This window comes from Anarrhichthys ocellatus, unplaced genomic scaffold (assembly GCF_004355925.1).
Source record: "Anarrhichthys ocellatus isolate YVR2014 unplaced genomic scaffold, GSC_Weel_1.0 scaffold71, whole genome shotgun sequence".
Lineage (NCBI taxonomy): Eukaryota > Metazoa > Chordata > Actinopteri > Perciformes > Anarhichadidae > Anarrhichthys > Anarrhichthys ocellatus.
Genome location: NW_022280101.1, coordinates 428,539 through 446,828, shown reverse-complemented (window position 1 = coordinate 446,828; position 18,290 = coordinate 428,539). Strand labels below are relative to the sequence as shown.

The 18,290-nt window shown below is 42.1% G+C and overlaps 3 protein-coding genes across 5 annotated transcripts in view; 1 reads left to right on the top strand and 2 right to left on the bottom strand.

Annotated features, from left to right (window-relative positions):
• The window catches only part of LOC116397681 (MOB-like protein phocein), an 8,227-nt gene extending 6,885 nt beyond the window's left edge, over nucleotides 1–1,342 (bottom strand). For both annotated transcript variants that reach the window (XM_031873333.1, XM_031873332.1), the window contains exon 1: nucleotides 1,244–1,342. In XM_031873333.1, coding sequence (XP_031729193.1) covers nucleotides 1,244–1,246 — 3 coding nt within the window. In that variant the 5' untranslated portion in view covers nucleotides 1,247–1,342. The remainder of the gene's footprint in view (nucleotides 1–1,243) is intronic.
• A 505-nt stretch (nucleotides 1,343–1,847) lies between these two features.
• Nucleotides 1,848–9,491, top strand: hspd1 (heat shock 60 protein 1). 2 transcript variants are annotated; one of them, XM_031873381.1, is made up of 11 exons: nucleotides 1,848–1,972; nucleotides 4,152–4,327; nucleotides 4,432–4,767; nucleotides 4,969–5,064; nucleotides 5,434–5,527; nucleotides 5,630–5,798; nucleotides 6,492–6,591; nucleotides 7,091–7,336; nucleotides 7,431–7,605; nucleotides 7,845–8,023; nucleotides 8,460–8,621. In XM_031873381.1, exons 2-11 carry the CDS (start codon nucleotides 4,154–4,156, stop codon nucleotides 8,619–8,621), a joined length of 1,731 nt encoding a protein of 576 aa, XP_031729241.1. In that variant the 5' UTR covers nucleotides 1,848–1,972; nucleotides 4,152–4,153. The 2 variants fall into 2 exon arrangements, with proteins under 2 accessions (XP_031729241.1, XP_031729242.1); XM_031873382.1 differs by lacking the exon at nucleotides 1,848–1,972 and having other exon boundaries at nucleotides 4,154–4,327; nucleotides 8,460–9,491.
• An 881-nt stretch (nucleotides 9,492–10,372) lies between these two features.
• On the bottom strand, nucleotides 10,373–17,051 carry coq10b (coenzyme Q10B). Its single transcript, XM_031873383.1, has 5 exons — nucleotides 16,892–17,051; nucleotides 14,406–14,558; nucleotides 13,327–13,519; nucleotides 12,746–12,847; nucleotides 10,373–12,587 (listed from the first exon to the last, which is right to left on the bottom strand). The coding sequence occupies exons 1-5, from the start codon at nucleotides 16,987–16,989 to the stop codon at nucleotides 12,420–12,422; spliced, it is 714 nt and encodes a 237-aa protein (XP_031729243.1). The 5' UTR covers nucleotides 16,990–17,051; the 3' UTR covers nucleotides 10,373–12,419.
• Nucleotides 17,052–18,290: the final 1,239 nt, after the last annotated feature.

Sequence of the window (18,290 nt, the reverse complement as noted above, 5' to 3'; positions counted from 1 at the left end):
GGGGGGGGGGGGGGGGGGGGGGGGGGGGGGGGGGGGGGGGCTCGTTGCACAAGACGGTGATGATTAACCTCACATGTTCTGGCTGATCTTCCGATTGTTTGATATTGTGTCCGCCCCATTTATAGTAATGATTGTCGAAAAACTGCAGCCATGAGGTTGAATCAGTTATTTTTATTTTTAAAGAGTAGTATTTATTACAGGACAGTTTTAGCTAGATAGAAACTATTGGTGCTATTCTCTTGTCATACAATACTCCCCTATTCTAGTCATACTTTATATTTCTAGCTGTATTTAGATCTATTAAGAGTCAGAATTTCCCAACAGAATCACTGGAATGAAATCAGGATCTTTTTTGCAAATCTAATAGTTTGTCATAGCACAAATAAGTTGCTTTAAAAGGCGATGTCTGCAGTTATGTTAAGAGGATTCCACTCTGATTTTAACCTGATTTATAAAGTATTTATATTTATTTCATTATCTATACTGTGCATATCAGATCTATAGTGAATACACCCTATAGATAACCTACATCCAGCTGTCTATTCGGTATATAATGTACTATAAGCATTCCTTACACACCTACACCGTGTTTTACTTGTACCTGCACGGCCTACTATAACTGCAGCACGTGTTCTGCTGTTCATACCGTGTTTATTCCACAGTCTATTTACTCTATATGTCAGTCTGTATATTATTCTCTAAATTAATTTGCACTGCTTGCTGGATAATAAAGACTGCATTACGTTGAATGCGTAGATAGGTCGTGAGGTCATTGTCTACGTAACAGAATCCGGAAATGGTTTAAACGGGCCATGCAATTCAGATTTTCCACCGACCAAAGGGCATGCATAGTGAAATATGACATAAATGTGATTTACGTGTAATAAGACAGTTTTAAAGAGATAACAGCGCCACACTAGTGTGAATGCGTGTCCGTCCGCGCAAACAAGACGCTTCATTCATCCACATGTAGCTGCAGCTGCACACGTTTAACGTTAAAGCTCGTCTGTCTTCTCCTCCGACAGTGTCTGCAGCGTGTGATGAAGATAAACATGGCTGTGTGTCGCATGTAGTCCCTTCTCACTCGGCTTATTAGCGGCGTGACCTTGTGCATCGATGTTAACTGCTAACGATAACTTAGCAGCTATACGCAGCCTGCGTCACCCTGTTTATGTATTACTTTTATTCTAATTATAAATACCGACATGTCGTTGTACCGACATTAAATAAAAGGGTCTCTTACCATTTCTGGATGTGTGAGAAGTCTGAGAGTCGACGTGAAGCTACTGCAACCCGGTTCTTAATCTGACACACTGAAGGAGGAACGTCTCCACGTGAAATAATCAGCGCATGCGCACTACATGCCGTAAACTTGGCTGCCCAGTTATAGAAAATTCTAGAACTCCTAAACCGCACAAACACGTTTTCATTCACACATGTTATTTTATGAGATTAAACCATGTTATAAAACTGTCATTAGTATTGTATTTACAGTGTTTATCTCTTAATTTATACATTCCAAGTCGGAGCAATGTTGCACAATGTCAACTTTGACCTCTATTTTTTTCCTCCAATGGCAACGCGAGAAAATTCTAGAAGCACCAGCCCCGGAACGAGCATTAACAAATCACATTCGAATTATAAAATCGTGTATTTTAGTTGAGGATTTTCATTTTAGGTAACTTTTTTACTTATACTCTACGACATCTTAGAGGTCGTACTTTTACAACTAACTTCAACAAAGGTTTTATTTTATTTTTTTTAAATGAAAGAAAAACGTTTGGCGTTATGGGGCGTTATTCATGGTCCGGGGCCCCGCCAGTAAACGACCCGGATGTGATAGGCCATGTGCAGTTCCTGTCTGAGGAGCTAATTTGCGCCACACGGCTTGTCCTTTTTATCTCCGCTCGTTGTACCACTTGGTCTCACAGACGTGCACCTCATTGCAGCTACAAAGCTTTTCAACTCGCAAGTAAGTGCTGACATTTCTCTTAAGTCTTTACAAAGATAACGTGGCTACTAGTACATGCTATTTAATGTAATTTAATCGGGAATGTCTCGTGTCTGGCATGACGAAACATTTCATTTTTAAAGTCATACTCCACCATGATGATTGTGCACAACTTGACTGGTAAATGCAGGACGTGTCTTATTATTAATATACGTGTTTTACGACAGTTGATGCAAATGTTGAGCAATAGATACGGTTTCCGTCAGTCCGATGGTGAGGCGTAAGTCAGAGAGGGACGATGGTTCCAGTTCCGCACATGCTTCTTTTTATTACAATATGACCTTGTGACGCACGACCTGAAGAGCACACGTGGGGGGGTTAACCAGGAACTGGTTTGTGGGGGATACCTTTCGTAATCCAGCCACGATCAAGGCCTTTATACATACTAACAGGATTCTTCTTTTATCGATGTATAAATTAAAAATGTAAAGTAGAAAACAGGTGATTTGATAGCTAGACGTTAAAGCCAGTAGTTACTCAATTATTGTACTTGAGTAACATTACTTGTGCTTTACTTGAATACTTCCTTTTTAATGTAACATTATACTTAAATCTCGGATGTGAATGTACTTTTTACTCGCACTACATTTAAAGTGTTCATCCCCTTCCGTGTCTCTACATGTGTGGATTTTGATTGTTTCTTGATAAACTAACAGGATTAAGTGTTCCTTTATGTTGAGAAAATCCTCCTGCTTGTTAATATAAATAAACTCTTTAAAAAGCCTCTTGGATCAAACTAACCAACAGAATATAAAGGAGTTAAAATGCAACATACATATTAATCATATATGACATCAAAACACTGACAAGGGAACATTTTACTGCACAATGGCTTCTGTTATTTTTCATATTTTCAGTAATTGTTGCTGATAATACTTTTACTTAAGCATGTTTTTGATGCAGTACCTATACTTGTAACAGAGTATTTTTATACTGTGGTACTAGTACTTTTACTTAAGTATCTGAATACTTCTTCCACCCCTGATTGAAGCCAACGGTGATAGTTTTTGCGGAGGGCGGGTTGGGTCACGGCCACAAGATGTTTATCTTTTTAAATATTGACACATGCGATTCTTAATCAAAAGAATATTTACATTTAACCAATTTGTTTTGATATTAGACAAAGCTCAAATTTAAAAAATCCTTCTAGATTAAAAGACGTTTTTATTTAAATACAGTCCTATTGGGATTGGGGGGAAACATAATATTCATTAAAACCGTCTAAGTCATACATTTGTGATAAATCTAATGTGCTGGTGTGAAATCTTATCTTTTCCCTGCAGACACGAGCTTTGCAGTGACGTTTTATTTTGGTAATAATTGGCCCTTTTTGTAGAAGGTGACTAAGAGATTTGAAACTGTTTGACCATCTCGCACAAGTGGAGGTTCATTCATTCATTCACTGGTGGGACGTGATACCACTAGTGTCCACTAGGGGCTCAGTTAACCTTTGTACCACTTAATCTCTCCTCCTGTGACATCTTGTGTGTGGGGGTGTGTGTATGGGGGGGGATTTGGAGAATAATTATTCAAGGCAGTAGATGGAAGAAGTACTCGGATCTCCTTCTTAAATACAAGTTACAATACAACAGTGCAGAAATAATTATATAAGTTAAATGCATGCTTTTATTATTATTTTGATTTTAAGTAAAAGTGCAGAAGCATTGGCACCAAAATATACTTGAAGTACAAAAAGTAAAAGTACTATTTTTTTTTTTTTTTTTTTTTTTGCAGAATAACTGTTTTCAGAATCATGTATATAGATGGATGGATACAGATATTAAAAAAAAGTTAAAGAAACAGCAAGACATATTCGAACATTTCCAACACGCCCATTACTGCCACACATTCACAACAAGCATTACATGAAGACATGCAGATAATATAGTGGAGTAGAAGTATAAAGTAGCTGGAAATGGAAACACTTAAGTACCTTTTTAATACAGTACTTGAGTAAATCTATTTCTCACCTTCCACCACTGTTTAGTTGTACTTTTTGCTCCACACTAAATCTCTTGTCATCGTTAATAACATTCTTGTGACTGCACAATACCTTTGCAGATGTAATCTGTGTTTCATCGCAGTGATCATGTCTCTGAAGTGTTTCATAACTTTCCCTTCTGTCTTTTTCTTCCCGTAGAGATGTTTCGTTTGCCCTCAGTCATGAAGCAGGTGAGGCCCGTGTGCAGGGCGCTGGCTCCTCACCTCACACGAGGCTACGCTAAGGACGTCAAGTTCGGCGCCGAGGCTCGTGCCCTCATGCTGCAGGGAGTGGACTTGCTGGCCGATGCCGTGGCTGTCACCATGGGCCCCAAGGTAACATTTGATTTGGCTATTACTGACATGTACTTGATGCGAGTTACCTTGACCCCGATGCTAGAGGCCCTGTTACTTCACACCACTTCCTGTCTCTACTCCAGGGTCGCAACGTCATCATCGAGCAGAGCTGGGGCAGCCCCAAAGTCACCAAGGACGGCGTGACGGTGGCCAAGAGCATCGACCTGAAGGACAGGTACCAGAACATCGGCGCCAAGCTGGTGCAGGACGTGGCCAACAACACCAACGAGGAGGCCGGCGACGGCACCACCACCGCCACGGTGCTGGCCCGTGCCATCGCCAAGGAGGGCTTCGACACCATCAGCAAGGGAGCCAACCCCGTGGAGATCCGCCGCGGAGTCATGATGGCCGTGGAAACCGTCATCAACGAGCTGAAAAATCTCTCCAGACCGGTGACGACCCCCGAGGAGATCGCACAGGTAAACATGAGCGGCTACTCGAGTGCAATCCAACATGCACGTTAATGCAGCAGTAATGTTAATCCAAAGTCATCATATATAACAATAAAACACTGATGGGGAACATTACGTAGGGTTTTTAATGCAGGACTGACTTGTGGTGGAGTAGTTTCACTATTTTTATCTTGAATTCGTCTTAAATAATGTCTTTTTGTCTTCAAGGTTGCTACGATCTCAGCCAACGGAGACGTGGAGATCGGCACCATCATTTCCAACGCCATGAAGAAAGTTGGCCGCAATGGAGTCATCACTGTCAAGGTTGGTATCATAACGTCACACGCAGCATAATGCTACACTGTGAACAACAGAAGACGAAATCTAACGTTGCTTAACGTCAGCCGTTTGGCTAAATAACGGAGCTAACAGCATAGCAACATTTAGAACAACTTCATCAGACACGTAGGTCTGTTATGTTGTAATTCATTCTCATGCATGCTGCTCAGTTAGTCACATTGTCTCTACCACTGTCCTGCTCATAAAGGAGCTAACAGCGAATGTACGGAGGTTCCATTCAGCTACAATATGGTGTGTGCCTGAAAGAGCTTTATGTCCAGCCCTGTGTTTACTGCTCCAATGATTGCTGTATTAGTCTGGAGAGACTTAATCAATGCGTGCTTTACATCTCAGGACGGGAAGACTCTGCACGATGAGCTGGAGGTCATTGAGGGTATGAAGTTCGACCGGGGTTACATCTCCCCTTACTTCATCAACACAGCCAAAGGTAACTGTGTTCCTACTGGCTGCTGTAACGTCATCTGTCTGAACACTTCCTGTTTGCCTATGAAGAAATAAAAATGCTCAACTCTACGGTCTCTGTTTCCAGGTCAGAAGTGTGAGTTCCAGGACGCCTACCTGCTGCTGAGTGAGAAGAAGATCTCCACCGTCCAGAGCATCGTGCCGGCGCTGGAGATCGCCAACCAGAACCGCAAACCGCTGGTTATTGTGGCCGAGGATGTGGACGGAGAGGCGCTCAGCACCTTGGTGCTCAACAGGTACATCTAGGATGAAGGCAGTGGGGATGCATTACTGAGGCTGTATGCAAAGCTGCAGCTAGCGGTGATTATAAATAAGGTATTCTACATATTCATCCATCGGTGAAGAAAGGAATTAAAGAGCAATCGATTGTAAATATACAAAAGAGAAAATGAGACATGTCTCTTAAAATGATGATTTTAAGTGCTCTATTACATTCTAGGTTTTAAAGAAAACATTGTTTGAAATGCAAGAAACAGGAGGTGGGCGGGGCTTAAACAAAGCTCATCACTGATTTTAAGTCATCGAGTGTCTGGAGGAGTTTAAGCTGTATAACTGTATTTACTGGTGATGCTCTGTAAGTTGTCCTCTGTAGTGCGCCAGCTTGGATTCTGACTTGCATCACACTGGGTAGCTGGTGTTAACGAGGGGGTGAAAGACATTATCGAGCTCGTCTAATAAGGGACTGGTTTACTGAAGTCAGTAAATGTTTTATATTAGTAGTGACAAGTGTATGGAAAGTGTATTGTATCTCTATGTTGTCGTAACAGGAAGTGATCCCTTTCTTTCATGCAAATTCTTTCTTAATTTATTCCTCCATTTAAACATTTTATTTGTCTTTAGTTAAGGGATTCATGTTTGTTCGTATTTTTGTCTGTACTGAAAAAATAAATGAACTTAAAGTCGTAAATATTCAACAACTTTATTTTCAGGCTGAAGGTGGGGCTTCAGGTGGTGGCTGTTAAAGCTCCCGGCTTCGGAGACAACAGGAAGAATCAGCTGAGGGACATGGCCGCCGCCACTGGGGGAACAGTGAGTCCACCTTCCACTCAAGTCACTGAGAAAATCTGATCTAAATCACAATGGTGGAAAGTAACCAAGTATAACAAAGAAAGTATAATGTTATAGATTGAAATGCACTTTATTGATCCCTGGGAGTAATATCAAAAGCTCCTCAGCAGATTAACTAAAGTTTATAAATAAGTTAAATTAAGCTCCAGCTTTAGAGGCTGCAACATTAAAGTGATGATCACGTGCATCAATATTTATAGTTAAATAGTATCATATATATTCTGAAATGGGCCATTCTGCACAATGAGTACTTTTACTGTTGGTAATACTTTGGTTCTTTTACTTAAATACAATTCTGAATGCAGGACTTTTACTAGTAACGGAGTATTTCTACATTGTGGTATTCCTTTAAATGTAATAAATGGCTGTGCAATTGACTGATCCTCAAGTTAAATTAGTTTTGATGTTTAAATGTCACAGAGGACCTGCAGACATATTTTACATGTTGCTCTCCCTCCAGGTGTTTGGAGACGAGGCTGTGGGTCTGGCTCTTGAAGACATCCAGGCTCACGACTTCGGTAAGATCGGCGAGGTGCAGATCACCAAAGACGACACCTTGCTGCTGAAGGGAGGCGGCAACCCGACCGACATCGAGCGGCGCGTGGTCGAGATCGTGGAGCAGCTGGAGAGCACCACCAGCGACTACGAGAAGGAGAAACTCAACGAGAGGCTGGCCAAGCTGTCTGACGGAGTGGCTGTGCTCAAGGTGCGTCTCTAACTGAACATCGCAGACGGTCCCAACTGCTTCACGCCCTAGTTTAGATCTAGAAAAACTTAAGTTGCGGTGCTCTCCGTTTCAGATCGGAGGAACAAGTGATGTGGAGGTGAATGAGAAGAAGGACCGCGTGACCGATGCCCTGAACGCCACGCGGGCCGCTGTGGAGGAGGGAATCGTACCAGGCGGAGGCTGCGCTCTGCTGCGCTGCATCCCATCACTCGATACCATCAAAACGATCAACGCTGACCAGAAGATCGGTTAGTACAACACGCAAACACGGGCTCAGATGTAATAAAACAAAAGTATGTAGTCATATTTCTTTTATAAATCTGAAGTACAACACTGTAAACTACTAGCGTACAGATAGCAGGAGCAGTATTTCTGCTAAAAACTCGAGATAAAGTACATTTACTGTACTTTATTTCAATATCATTTCAGATTGTATGTTTAAAATAACAGATTTTCATCTTTATAACATTCTTTTGTTTCCAAACAGGTGTCGAGATCATCAGGCGGGCGCTCCGTATTCCCGCCATGACCATCGCTAAGAATGCCGGCGTGGAGGGTGCGCTCGTGGTGGAGAAGATCCTGCAGGGATCGGCTGAGGTCGGCTACGACGCCATGCTGGGAGAGTACGTCAACATGGTGGAGAAGGGCATCATCGACCCCACCAAGGTACAGCGCTCACTCGTGGTGGAAGTTACACAATAAGAAGTTACTAATGTCCCCTTAAACGTGCAGCTGAATTAAGCTCGATCAGAGGTCTAAAGCGGATCAATGCTGCCACCTAGTGGTGAAGAGGCTCTGAGGAACGAGGGTGTGATGTACAGACTGTAAAGTCCTCAAATGTATATTTGGCTCTTTTAAATTAAATTACCCGACTTGGTTTTGACATGAAATCTTCTCAGATTTGAGGAATTGCTGCTTTGCTCAGTTTTATATCATTTGGGTTTTTGGCTGTTGGCGCAACAAAGCGAGACTTTATAAGACGTCAACGTGGATTCTAAGAAATTAATCTATGAGGACAATAATTAGTTTTACCCAAACTTGACTGCATCTTTTGCCAAATGTTCCCTGCAATGCCGTAACGCGTCTCCTCCTCCCTCCACAGGTGGTGAGGACGGCCCTGATGGACGCTGCAGGAGTCGCCTCCCTGCTCGCCACCGCCGAGGCCGTGGTCACGGAGATCCCCAAGGAGGAGAAGGAGATGCCAGGAGGCGGTGGCATGGGAGGCATGGGAGGCATGGGCGGCATGGGCGGCATGGGTTTCTAAGCCGATCCTCCTGACTTGCTGTACAGACTTAATACAGGCAGAGTGGTGCTGGTGGGGGGAGGTGACTGGGGAAAACTGCACCCACCTCCACCAAACTTTGCCCCAAACTGACCGGCCATGATGTTGGAGCTGCAAACATTTGACGACCCCTCCATCCCCACTTTCCACCACTTCACACGTTTCTGCCTCTTCGTCCAGGGGGAGCCTGATACCGAGGACGAGAGCTCATCAAGCCCAGTTTACTGTACTCTAAAGGCGGAAACACTCGACGGAGAGAATAATACTTCTACAGATTTCATAGTACACATATTGTTGATGCTCTGTATTACTGCAAAGAGAGCCCAAGAAAAGAATAGCCAGGATTGTGTCCGTCCTTTTTTTTATTTTGTCATAGTATTTTGTTAATTCTTGTTTTGTTTTTTTATATATAATATATCTGTAGTGTTTTGTTTGTCCCGGCTAAGTTCTGTGAATTAAATCCTGTCATTTGATTTAATTAAACCAATTTACTTACAGAGCTTTGAGCATTTTCTGTGACTTTTGCGTTTTGTGTCCGTGATATCACGATAATAATGGCTGATTGGATGTGTGAGGTGCGGTCAAAGTTACAAAGCAGTTTGGATCAGTCATGGTCTCGGCTACAAAGTTTAAATGTGAAAATCTGTGGTGTCGTGCTGTTAAACATCTTCATTTCTCCCCTCATACGCTTCAATGATAAAAGAACTACAGTATATAGATATACTTACATGAATCAGGATGTTATTCCTTCACAAAATGGCAAATAGCAGCAATCATTTGACTTATGTACGATGTAGACGATTTATGGTGATTTTCTTTTTTTTATTTAATAAATTCAATTGTTCAGATGTGTCGGATACTGATGTTATTTTTTAACAATACTTCAGTTGCTGTTAAAGTCACTTGATGCCACATGAAACCTTTGAAACAGCTGTTGAGATCACCATCACACCACAAAGTCGCTTTAGTAGCTGTTCTGCAGCTTTCACTCGTATCTTTATCAGGGAAATGGTTTTCATTGAGTTGTGTGATAAATTCAGCAATGAGTTACTTCATAGCTTAATATCAGTAAGTAAAATATGTAAGTAAAGTTATTTAAGTGAGCTCCACCTTTACCAGCTGCAACATTAAAGTGATGTACATATTAATGCATCATTAATTATAATCCAGTAATTCATATTCTGAAATTGGACACTCCATAAGTACTTTTAAGTACATTTTTTTTATTCCAATACTTATGTACTTGTAAGATGTTTAATGCATGACTTGTAAAAGAGTACTTCCACATTCTATTGCTACTTCTATTTAAAGCTACAAGGAGCTTTCATTTGGAGTAGATTCTGGTCCCTGTGGACAGAAGTGGAAGTGTTTGAGCACCAGAGTCCCTTTAGATAACCTCTTTACTACTCGTACTGAACAATGAGTCATTTTACTGTTCATACTTTAAATATATATATTTTTTGCTGCTCAGGTAATGTTTTGAATGCAGGACTTTTGCTCTTTATGGAGTATTTTCACACTACAGCACTTTTACTTCACTGAAGGATCTGAATACTTAGCTCCCACAACACAGGTCAGAGGTCACAGGTCAGCAGTGACATCTCCAATCCTTCTGACTCTTCAGATGCAGCCTTGCTTCCTAGCGGTCTATGTTACCACTCACATGACTCCTTCTGTCCAGTCTACTGGGCCCATGCTCCTCCTCCAGTAACAAAATAAACACCAGTCAGGGGTTTTTGTTTGTTGAAAAAATAGTTTATAAATCATGCAGTCAGTTCAACTTTCCAAAGTCTTTCAACACAAACACACAAGTCCTTTCCAAATCCCATGAAACACACATGTTCTTTAAAAGCAGTGTATGTCTTTATGTGATCATCAAACCAATATTTACGCTTAAACTAAGTAATAAATATGATAAAATGATTCTATTTCGAAAAACAAAAGAAAGATATGCTACCAGGAGGCTCTCTGTGAGCCGTGTGGGTCGGACAGTTGGAATCATGAAGGTTTCAGGTGAAGGTGTGAAACCCGGCCGGTTCAGGCCCTTTGTATCAACAGTGGGTATACATGTCTGCTTAGCCTTTTGCATTTAAAAATAACACCGATATACTACTGATATTGCACACTTTGCCATATAATGTAGCTTTAGCTTTTATGTCTAGCATCGTTCCCTTAATGAGAGCAGAGTATGAGTAACATGAAGAGGAGGAATAAACAGCGTCCCGCTAATGAAGCTAAACAAAGGCTCAGCCCCCTGTGAAAGGTGCGTATTCCTGTTAGTTTACAGCACATTCAGTACATTTATCTGCTGCCATTTGTACACAATCCTCACTGCATCCAACTGCCTCTGCCCTTTATTCTAAGAAAATATTCTGATAATACACTGACACAGTGGAGGTGGAAGTTTAACATGTTGCTGTTCATTAACCACATGGCATCGACTTCATTTTGCTTTGACTCATGGAGTTTTGTAGAATGAGTTTATTTAGCTGTAGCATCTGTAGCTTGTTTCCCTCACTCTTAACTTCTGTAACACGAAAAATAAAGAACCAGCTGTGACCTGTAAGCTCGTACAGAAGCTGCTTCAACCAGTGTTTTGTGGATCCGATGTCCTCGCTCTTCTAGAGCTGCAACTATCAGTCGATTGATCAATTAGTCCATCGACAGAAAATAAAACTCAAACTATATTATGTAATTGATTACTCATTTCAGTCATGCTTCCAACTTGTCAAATATGACGATTTGTGAGTTAATTACATAACTTCAGGTTTTAGACAGAAGAATACAATTGAAGAGGTTATCGAGCCCTCTGAGACTTATAAAACTATTTCCAACTTTTTTTTTTTTTTTCAAACGCATCAGTGAATCAGTGATTAAAAAGATTATTAATTACAACCCTAAACTCCTCTGCATGCCTTTCTTTTGTTGATCCCTTTGTCAGTTGTCAAACCTGCGTCAAGCTCTCGCAACATACCGTCTAATCCTTCTCCACCGAGCTCCTGACTCAGATGTGAGTCAGCGGTCAGAGGAAGTGTGTGTGTTGCCGTGTGTGACTGGCGACCTGAGTAAAGGATCGGGTAAGATTATGGTTAAACCTGAACGTGTCCACCTGTGACGAGAACCTAACTGTCTGACACGTGAGGCTCCACCGACCACACAGCTTACATCTAAATTACTTTTCCAATCGTGAAATCTGCACAGAATCGTACATTTCATGCATGCACTCTTGTATGGAGCTTGAAAACATATATTCTAAAGAGAAAAGGAACATTTCACATCATCGAAACGGATGATTTAGTCTTCAATCTTTATCACCACACCGCAACATCCAGTAGCTTCACCCAAGCCTCTTTAAAAAGGCTCCCATCTCTCCTACAACCTCAAACAGCACTGTTGTGTTTGTATCCCGACCCCGGTGATGTACAATATTCATCGACTACACATCCTGAAATCTGTTTTTGGAAGACATGTGCTTGTAAAGTGTCTACATAAAGCAGCTCGTTTAAATAAAGGTGTGTTCTGATCATGGAAATGAACTGAAATGGAAACAGGTCTGCATCTGTTTTTAGCACCAAGGTGAAAACGAGCTGGTGGATCAGTTATATATATATATATATATATATATTTATATTTATAAAAAAAGATACAGGAAACTGTTGAGATTAAACTTGGTCGTTGCTGTGAGAAAGGCACTGCGTTCCATCTCTCCTATTTCTCTCTCTGGCATTGGGCTTTGGGTTCGTTTGTCTATCTGTGTTTGAGGAACGGTTTCGTGCGGCACTACGTGTGGTGAACTTCGTGGAACATGAGCTCCTGAGGGATGGTCGTCTCGACACCGTGAATCTTGGAGGCGCGACGCATGAACGCCGAAACCATCTGCTTCACCACCTCGTCGAAGAAGACGTGAGCCAGCTGGGAATGGAGGAGGGAGCGGAACTCGAAGGAGATCTGAGGAGAGGAAAAGTTAGCAGCTGAATATCATACTGTATACACGCACGTCTCAAGAGTTTGATCCTGATCCAATGAAAGATACACTTGCAACTGCACACAAGCTTTTTCAGGTTTGTTTTTTGACTGCTACAGTTAGCACATTGGCGTCTACTTACAGAGAAGTCCACAGTGCAAGTGCGAGGATATCCCGGGAGGCCCGGGCTGAAACGCCAAACCGTCTCCAAGTGGTTGAACAGGCTGCCATCTGAACAGGAGGCCTGACGAGCAACATGATATATAAGATTCCAAATATCTACCGCTGAATTTGGGGGAAACATGTATACAATTAAGCACAAGACATGTAGCATAGTTAAGTTTGATGGACGTTTACAGAGTGTAAACATCACATAGCTTCAATGAAGACCTGGTAAAGGTGATACCAGGTATAAATGATACTGTGTGTGAATGCTGTGCTGAATGAAATGATTCCAACAACTTAAAGCAAATAAAGGCATGCAATAAAACAAAACTTTTTGGTGAGTAATTGACATACAAATGGTCACATTGTGTGGGTGAAGTACTCCTTTAGGGGACAAGAAACCTGGATGGCTGTATAGCTGAACAATACTTGCTCTATTCTACCAGCCTAACCTACAAAGTAAAGCTAAAACAAAGTGTAATAACGACCCTGTATATTTATTATATAGCACTATGCTGCTCTGGTGGTTTCCGACAGCGTGCCGAGGCAGTGCTGTACCTTGACGAGGTGGGGGCATATTAAAGTGATGAGAGAGGTGTAGTGCTCCATCACAGGTGGAAAGCCCACAGCTAGTTTGGCCTTGCAGAATCCCGCTCGCTTGAACACCACGTTCGACTTCTTACACCAGGGAACAAAGAGGCGGTAGTTCTCCACTCCGGCCACCACGTCGTATATCTCCTGCATGGAATACCTGAAAACACAAAAGGATTGAGAATGAAAGAGCCAGAAGCTCCCAGCGCGTCTGCAGGACAGGAAGCATGAGAAGGTCAGCTACTGTGACATAACATTAAACACTAAACAAGGCGGGCACAGTACAAAGCTCATGACCCAGAGTCTAAAGTAGGTCGATGAGGAACAGAGAGAGGCAGAGAAGAGAGAGACAGAAATAATGCAAAAACAAATTAAATAAAGCAACAATATGAGACAGAGATGGAGACTGTTTTATACGACTGCATCACTCCAGCTGAGGGGAAATGGCTGCAGCCGCCTGCGTCTATTTATACAAGCAGATTGAGTGATTATGACCTACCTCTCTGTGGAACACGGGAGGACATTTAGTGCGTCATGCAGGAACACATAAGTGGAGCACCAGAATTAAAACAATTACTTACACATTAACTTGTGAGGGCTGTGACTGGGAACGCAACTTTATTTTTGAAAACATGCACTTACCTGCACTAAGATTTAAAGGCTATCAACATGGCCGCTCGCAGCTAATGGTTGCTACAACGCTAACAGCGCAAACAGCAGCATTAGTTTTGACAGAGCGAACACTGTTTAGATGAGGTTTTGTGCACATTTGATTTTTGCACCTTATTGATAAATGTTGTTGTTAATACTTCGTTTATATTTGCACTCTGTCCCACTTTGTTCGGCACTTTCTGCAAAAATAAAGTTATCTTATCAAATGTTTTGAATGAACAAAAAACATTAACAAGGACATTTTGACTGAGTATGTCAAGGGAAAATAAAACAGAGAAGATGATATTATAATAATAATAATAATAATAATAATAATAATAATGATATAATAGAGCATCTCCTTCACTTTGTACAGCAGGCAAACGGCGACTCACCCAATGATGCGTCTCTCCGAGTATTCCTTCCTCTTGGAGAAGGAGGCGGCCAGGTTGAAGAAGCTCCGAGAGGATAAGATACCGAGCCCGGGCATGACTGTACTCCGCAGCGGAGGAGCGCGCGTCATCAGGATCCCACATGACGACAGGTATCTGAGCACAAAAACAAACAGTATTCACGTCACAACTGGATCAAGAGTCTCATCAACCACAAAACAGGGCAGGGCCAACACACTCACGATGTTTCTACAAATATTGTTCAACAATCATCTGTCATCATTTGTTTTCTGTTTTGTTTTTTTCCAGCCTCAGACAAATCTTAAAGCTTTTGTCCTAACGGACCAAAGTGTGACAGGAAGCTCTCTTGATAACATGGACTGATTTCTCATGAGTGCTCACTCGCATTCATTATCTGTAAATCAAGCAACAAGCTGCCACATACGCCTTTGTTTCTGGGGAACAGGACACTTTACATGGAAAGCCTTCTTGCAACACCTGCCAAGCATGTAGCGTTCAAATGAAATGGGCCACAGACGCCAGCATATTAAAATAAACACGGTCAAGGTATGAGATATGAGACCTCAAACACAGTAGAGTTAAACCTGCCTGGCCAGTCCAACCATGTTTCGTGACCGCTGGCCTACATGTCAACTATACCTCCTTTATATTTGTCCTGGGGGGACAGATGACAAATAAGGTTGAGAATTAGATTAGCTAACTCCTTTATTAACTTTCTAAAACACGGAGTACTGAAGACAATATCCTGCCAAGAAAAACACTGTTTTTAAATGGCCATTAGTTATAGTTCGCTTAAATTAATTAGGTGAGTCAGTCTCTGTGCTATAGGTTCTCACTTTTAAATTTCAGATCTACATATTAGATTGCATTTATAGAGCGCACCAGTGCAGGGGGCCCAATTCTTCGGGTTTAGACTCCAAAATGGAAGTCAAGGGACATGTTTTGTAATTTTGAAGTATTTTTGGCACTACGGTTTGTTGTCCTGTGATGGATGATACAGTCATGGGATGAAGTCATCATAATAGCAAAAAAACTCATCAGCCGGGGTATTTGATACAGTATGTTGTTGGTCAATCAATTAAGTGTTTGGTTAATTTGCCAAAACGTTGACAGTGGATCACTAATCTTTAATCAATTAGGCAAATATTTTAAAACGGGAAAAATTTAATTTGGAAAAGTTTCCTTGGGCACTTGGAACTTGTGATTTGCAATTGTCAATGTTTTCTTCACTGTTAATGAAGTAAACCATTAATCAACCAGCAAAATAATAATAATAATAATAATAATAATAATAATAATAATAATAATATGTTGCAGGTATTGTTGCCCCTTTTCGACAGCGCTGCTTTACTGGCTAGTAGGGACCAGTGAGATGATGGCTAAAGCCCTGAGTCAGGTCTTCTCTGACACCATGAATGGTAGGACTCCGTTAATCCATGGCTGTCCATTCCTCATCACGAGCTAAGAACTGTGACTAATCACCAAGTTTGATTTGTTCTTGGCCGTCACCCACGGCACCTGTTACACCCTGTTCCTCAATGTCCCTGGCACCGCTCTTAGGGCCTGAGTTTAGATTTAAATCAGCCATCGTGTCCCCACCACTTAATGTGGTGTGACATTATCGATGGCATTATCACCTCATACCCACGAAACCTATTCTGTGCATCTCATGACGTGCTGCTTTGGATTCCTGTTCTATTACCGGCCTGCTGGTCACTTAAAGAGCGCCCATTCACGACCTACTACCTAAAACATGATACAGCTCACACGTGCCACTGACTTCAAGCTGCCAAGTCCATGCAAGTGTATGGGTGCAGATAGACAGATGGAGGGTTGCAGTTGAGAAATTGAGACTTCAGAGCAAAGGAGGACAGTGAACCCCAAATGCAGGACAAAGGGGTAGTTTGCATACTGAATATTTAAAAAAGCTCTCACAAGTTTGATGAGGTAATGAAGAAAATGTTCAAATCATTGCAAGATACACTTTTTGGAAGTGTGCGGCCTACCAGGAGGAGCATTATTTCCCACTATAATTTGCCACCTTCCAGGAGTGCCAGAGGCTTCCATGGAGTTCAGTTGTGTTCCTCATTGATAAGAGTAATTGCTTTGGTCTTACTTTACCTAACACCTGTCAGTCCGCATGCACAAGCCTCTCCTGTGTAGCATTTTAAACCCCAGACCATAATGCATGTGCAGATATATTGCAAAACCCCACAGATGCAGCAGCTGTCAACGTTTAAAATACAATCCCGACATGCAGCTGTACCCATAAGAGGGGAGGCTGCAGCATGGAATGTTACAGAGTACATCTGAGACACAGTAACATAGTATTTCCAGTAACTGCTACTTTACAACATTTCAGAGAGACATATTCCAACAGTACTTTACAGACAGAATGCTTGATGTGCGTCTTCTCCTTTCACTTTCTACTTTAGCTCGAGATTTAAAAGATAATAAAAATACTTCACCTCACGCTGTTCCTAGTCTGTATTTCTCGGCTGGCTGTCGAAGGTAACAGTTTGATGCACTCGGCTACTCTCCTCAGGCTCCGGGTACCTCTCGCCATTGTGTCTCTTTTCTTTGAAGGATTTCTCCAAAAATCGACAAGCAAGAGGCGCCCATCGATTTATCCCGCCCCCTCCATGACGTCAAGCTACTTCCAGAATTCTCGGCCAACCATTGGATGACCCATACTCCCCGGAGCGTTTTCATTGGCCAGTTCCGTGTGTTCGTCAACCGTCATTGTTGACGCGTAGGCTTCGCGCGTGCACGAACGCGCCCATGCTGGAATGTCACGAGTGTGTTGGCTCATATTTACCTTGTACACTGAAGCTCAGTGTAGGCTACTTTAAAGTTATACACACACACACACACACACACACTGTTGGGTTATTAGCCTACTATGTTACAGACATTGTCTTTTTCAGCTATCTTTTGGGGTCAATTTGGCAAATTATACAATTTAGTTTATTTATTTACTTCTGTGTGGAGAATGTCGTACCCACAAGGAATGTTTTCCATCAGCAAACCCTGGATTACTCCTGAGATTAAGAACCCCCCTTAAGGAAAAGAAGAGGGCATTTAGGTCAGGTGACAAGGAGGAGCTGGGGAAAATAGATATAGGATAAAAAATGGAGGATCAGTTGCAGCAGAAAAACATCAGCAAGGTCTGGAGGGGACTCAAAATGTCTGGCCACAAGGTACCCAACTCCCAGCCTGTAGGGGACCAAAACTGGGTGAATGATCTGAACTCATCCTTCAACAGATTTGATCGGCCATCCTCCCCTCCCCCCTGCCAAGTCCTTCCTGCTGCTGCAACCCCCATCGCTTGCACCCTCTGTGACTTGATCCACCTCCACCCCCACTCCCACAACATTCAGCTCCCTTCCACCCTGCACCTACACTGCACTTCCTGTCCAGACTAGCTGTGTCCTGGAATGCCCACTGGATCCAGAGGAAGTGGTGGGAGAGAGGAGAATAATGGCCAAGCTATCATCCCTGATGGAGAACATCTCCCACCCCATGCAGGACCCTCTATCAGCTCTGTGCAGCTCCTTCAGTGACCGGCTGCTTCACCCGCGGTGTGTGAAGGAGAGATACCGCAGGTCCTTCCTTCCTGCCACTGTCGGTCTGCACAACCAACACTGCTCTAAATAGACCACACATACCATATAAAAACCCTGCAAATTACTTATTCATTCATTCATTCATGTGCAATATCAATGTATGTATGTGCAATATAAACACTTCATTTATACTACCTCATATGTCCAATAATGTGTATCCAACCACTCAATCTGATTATATTGTATTTTTAGATTTTGTAGTTTTTTTGTGATGTACTACTATACCTTAACTGTATTATTG